Here is a 4,682-nt window from a genome sequence, read left to right on the forward strand (position 1 = left end):
CATAACCATTTCGTTTGCGTGCTTAGAGCGCACTGATTTCGTCGTGCTATCTTTCATTACCCGAGCCAGCCAATACCAAGCCGAGCGAATACGAAGTTGGCCGGGACCTGCCACACAGATTTTGCAGCGTGGAAAAACGTTGCTCTACATGTCTAGTCTATGTGTTGTTTGGTCAGTGGTTTTAACTACTCTTGATCGAAACGACGCGGTGGTGCTGTAGGCTGAAGCGCCGATGATCTTTATTTTAGCTATTTTGACAAACATGCTGTTTGGGTTGGGTGCGAGTTCAAATCCCGCTGAAAACACTTTTTTGTAAATTGCAAATTTTTGTTAGTTTAGCTTTTTTATATTTTATTAATTTTATAAAAATGTTTCCTTCCGTGCTATCAATGCCTATTAAGCCTACTTATGTGTACATATACATAAATAGATGGCTGACGCATATAAATGTCGCAATTCGGGCACTGTAAATGCCGATTGCCACGCCCCTAGTGGCCGTAGACTCCTCAATTTTAGCCAGATTTAGAACGAGCAACCGGTTACCTAAATGCAAAATTTGAATTCTTACGCTCAAAAAATGTGAAAATTACAGGGTATTTTTCGATATGCCACGCCCCTAAAGAAGCTTAAAAATTATTTTTGGGGCATCGATAGAGAAGGCCACCAGTATCTTAACTATCCAAATTTGAAGCTTCTAGCTCTTAAACTGTAAGTGATATAAACTTTTGCGGTTTGCCACGCCCCCTATAGGCGGACACATATCTACCATAACTCGTTGGACTTGGGTGGTCAACCCGCGTATATATACCAAATTGCAGGTCTCTAGCATCAATAGTGTCCAAAATATAGCCGAGTTCGAAAAATCACTATATCTTCAGGTCCGATTTGCCACGCCCCTAGTGGGCGTAGATACATATTTTCACCCATGTTTATAGAATTAAAACATCAGCTTATCACATTTCAGCATTCTAGGTTTATAACTTAAGAAGATACAGTTTTATTCGATTTGTCACGCCCCCAATGGGCGGAGATATATCCGTCGTAGCTCGTGATCTTGGGTGGTCGACGCGGACCTACATACCAAATTTCAGCTTTCTAGCTCTTCAACAAACATTATTTCTGGTATATCGGAAAATTCACTTTATAAATCGGAGATATACACGAGTATGTGTACCAAATTTCAAGTCTCTAGCTTCAATAGCGCCGAAATAGATTGTGTTCGATTTGGCCCTGTCCGTCCGTCTGTCCGAATGTATGAACGCGTTGATTTCAGAAGAGCTAGAGACTTCGGATATCGAGTTGATCATTAAAATACGATAACTCAACCCGACCTTTTTTATCGACTTCGGTATATTTCGGTTTTTGTTAAAATCTACCCCACACCTCTATATCCACCCCCTCACCCTCACTTTTGTAAAAGGCGTATTTCAAATACTAGAGACTTGTGCTTTAGCAATTACATGCATATTCATGTTATAATCATAATCTGAAAGTTTCATGAAGATATTATGTCCAAAACAAAGTTATTAAAGAATTAAGTTCTCATAGTAAGCGCACTCTGCGCCCATGCGTGTTTATGCCTGTGTGTGCGTGTGTGTGTTGTGTGTGCGTGTTTCTTGTGTAAGCTGAAAGACGCGAAAAATTATTGAAATATCTATTGCTCCAAGGTTTCAGGGGACCTCGTAGTCAAGCAGTCTCGACTAGAGCTTTCTTACTTGTTTTATTTTCACTTAAATTGTTCCCCAACTTGTAATCAAATAAATAATCATAGTTTTGCCTGTTCTATGTACTAAATACAAAGTTCCTTTCCCATAGTTTAGAAATATACATAAGTTTTATTTGTGAACACTTTTTATTCTCCAATTTAACAAGTTATCTACATTGTCTTCTTCACTGGAGCTTGATTCTTGATCGACCGTAAATGTGTTTATCTCCCTGCGTTTTTTTTTGGAAAGTTTGTTTTTTTTATCATTTATTTTTATGAACCTTTTCCAGTTTTCAAGTTGTTCGTCAATTTCTTTCAGATGCCGTTTTATATTCAAACTTTCCTGCTCCTCAGATATAATATTGTTCGAAATTGTAGCCGCTTCCCTTATTTCTTTTTGAAATTTGATCCATTCCGCCTCGGGATCTTGTTCAGTTCCACAAACAGATAATGACTTCTCATGATCAAAAAATTTCTCGGGTAATACCTGAAACTTATTTAATTGCGTCACGTGAGCCGTTTGACCAGTGCTCGATTGTAAATTAATTTCAGGATTTGAAATGCAATCGGTTTTAGGAGATATTTGCATTCTTTTAGTAGTGTTTTGAGTTTCCGAAACATTCTCGAATTCACTTCGTCCTTTAGCCAGCACAACATTTTGTTTGTGTTGTTTTGAGTTCAGATGTACCTTCCAAATATTTGGCTTGATAAGCATCTTGCATATTAGGCATGATAAATTACCTAAGGAATCATATGTAAAATAGTTATTAAGTAAACCAATAATATAAATTAATCAGTAATTTTATGTGCGTGTATGTATGTAAGTACATAAGTTGTACAAACATATACATGTGCATCTAAACACAAATGTTTGAAAAGGATATTTTGCTATGGGCGAGTCAACTTTAAAAAATTTGTCTTTCAAGTCAATCTTTCGACGACTTTTGCAAATAAATTTATTCGTGTCTTTAATTTTATCCATTTTGAGTATTGGCCGATATACTCAGAATTAGGAATGACAGATACTATCGATATTAAGATCAGAAAACGATTGACTACCACGGTTGCATTTGCTAATAACATAATTAATATCATGTTAACACTAACCAGAGAACACATAGACTAGACCACGATTGAGTGATAGTAGGTTATGCAAAGCGAACAGCTGATTTGACAGCGTGACGTCATTATTTCAGAAAATGGTGGGCGCGCGTTTGAATTTGTATGAAAATCAAGCAACTTTGACACTGTTATTTGTCTTTAAACTAGTAGACTAAATAAAATGAGCTGGGCCGCTAATCACATGTTCTATAAAGATTCACGAATCGGAAAATATAAAGGTTTTTGCTAATTTTTATACCCTAACCCGTTTTCTAAGCAATTATTGATCATGCAATCTCTTGACCACTTTTACTTTTGCATATAATGGATTTAACCTTACTATCTAAGGCTTGAATTTGTAAAACTAAAGAGTTACTACTAAGTATCATGCATTTCCCATTAATCCGCATCATTATATGTACTAATTTCATTCTTTATATTACAAATCCGATGGCCATAGATGATACGCCGCATTGTTAGCTTCTGTCTAGGTTTTAAGCTTATGTGTTTCTTATGTTTCAATACTCATAATCATACAAGTTTTCGACTTGACAATTTTATTTCATTTCAACAAATTTTATTTCATTCCACTGGATGCTTTTGACATGACAGCAGGTGTGAGCAGCACCTTTATTGATGCAGCTTCAGAGTGTACTATATTTGAATGTATAGTTAAATTGGCATAAATAAACAATACTGATAGCAAGAATCCAGTTAACTATGTCCGTCAACAATTCCTGCTGACTTATTGGCCATTTTGGCCATATCATTGCTGCATTCAAGAGGCTTTCCACTTCATTCCATTGTATACTTAATTTCTTCATTTTATGGTAATAAAGTTAATGATTGGCCATTTTTAAGTTATTGAAATTTTAAGCTATTGAAATTTCCTTATATATACTTCATTTTGTTTGTTTTCGACCACTTAGCCGATCTGTGCTGAAGTGCCGCCAAGCTTCAGCCTGGACAACATAGGAAAATCTGATAATGTGACGTCACAAGAGTGCTGTTAGTTAACATTAAAAGTAACGGGACTGCTCTTTGCGCAACCTACTGTGTCTTTTAACAGTGGACTAGACATGTAGAACAAACTTTTTCAACACCGAAAAAGTGTGCATTACGAACTACCACTAACCACTGACCAGAGACATTAATCAGAGAACGGGTTAGTGCCAGAGAACACATAGACCGGACCAGTGTTGCCGTTTTGGCTTATTTTCGGCCAAATCTGGCTTTTTTTAAGTGAGACTGCGGAAAAACTTTTTAAATGGCTTATTGATGAATTGAATCAGCCAATATATTTTGTGATATTAGTTACCGATTAATAGACAAATTAACAAGCTGGCAACTTTTAAAGGCTCACATCACTAGTTCTGCAATTCTTCACTCTTTAAAATATATTGGATAAATATATTGGTTGTTGCGCTTCGCATACATTCGTTACCTTGGTGGAATGCCGAAGTCAATTAGCCAAGTCAATTTAATAAAAATTGAGTAAGAAATAGGATGAGCATTAATACGTTAAACCCAACAATAAGATAAAGGCTCAAAGAATTACAATCCCATTAAAATATAAACTAATATTTTTAAATTTTACATCCGAATTGAGCCGACATAACAGATGTTGCTTTGATTACATAGTTTTACCCAACTGCCTCAAATCGATTGAAACACCAGGGAACATTTAAATTATGATCCCGAAGAGTCTGTCGACTATCTACAGGAAGATTTATTATCAATGTAGAGATTGAAATGAATGTAATGTTAAAATTTCTATTATTTTCGTTGTGTTTTTCATGAATATGAAATATTTGTTACAATATTTGTACGTGTTTTGTCTATTACGATATATAAAGTCAATTCTAATATATTAGCA

The 4,682-nt window shown here is 35.6% G+C and overlaps 1 protein-coding gene across 1 annotated transcript; it reads right to left on the reverse strand.

The window, feature by feature from the left end:
* Positions 1-1,833: 1,833 nt before the first annotated feature.
* LOC108620608 (zinc finger protein 830) lies at positions 1,834-2,794 on the reverse strand. The gene is made up of 2 exons (XM_018017510.2): positions 2,590-2,794; positions 1,834-2,460 (listed from the first exon to the last, which is right to left on the reverse strand). The coding sequence occupies exons 1-2, from the start codon at positions 2,685-2,687 to the stop codon at positions 1,836-1,838; spliced, it is 723 nt and encodes a 240-aa protein (XP_017872999.1). The 5' UTR covers positions 2,688-2,794; the 3' UTR covers positions 1,834-1,835.
* Between the last annotated feature and the right edge of the window lie 1,888 nt (positions 2,795-4,682).

Source organism: Drosophila arizonae, chromosome 2, assembly GCF_054131065.1.
Source record: "Drosophila arizonae isolate 15081-1271.41 chromosome 2, UAZ_ARI_1.0, whole genome shotgun sequence".
NCBI classification, from domain to species: Eukaryota; Metazoa; Arthropoda; class Insecta; order Diptera; family Drosophilidae; genus Drosophila; species Drosophila arizonae.

Bases quoted from the DNA above. Each gene is read 5' to 3' on its own strand.
- LOC108620608 (XM_018017510.2), bottom strand. From the start codon at position 2,687: ATGGATAAAATTAAAGACACGAATAAATTTATTTGCAAAAGTCGTCGA. The intron at 2,461-2,589 runs ATATCCTTTTCA...TAACTATTTTAC, and splicing joins GTTGACTCGCCCATAGCAAA to ATATGATTCCTTAGGTAATT.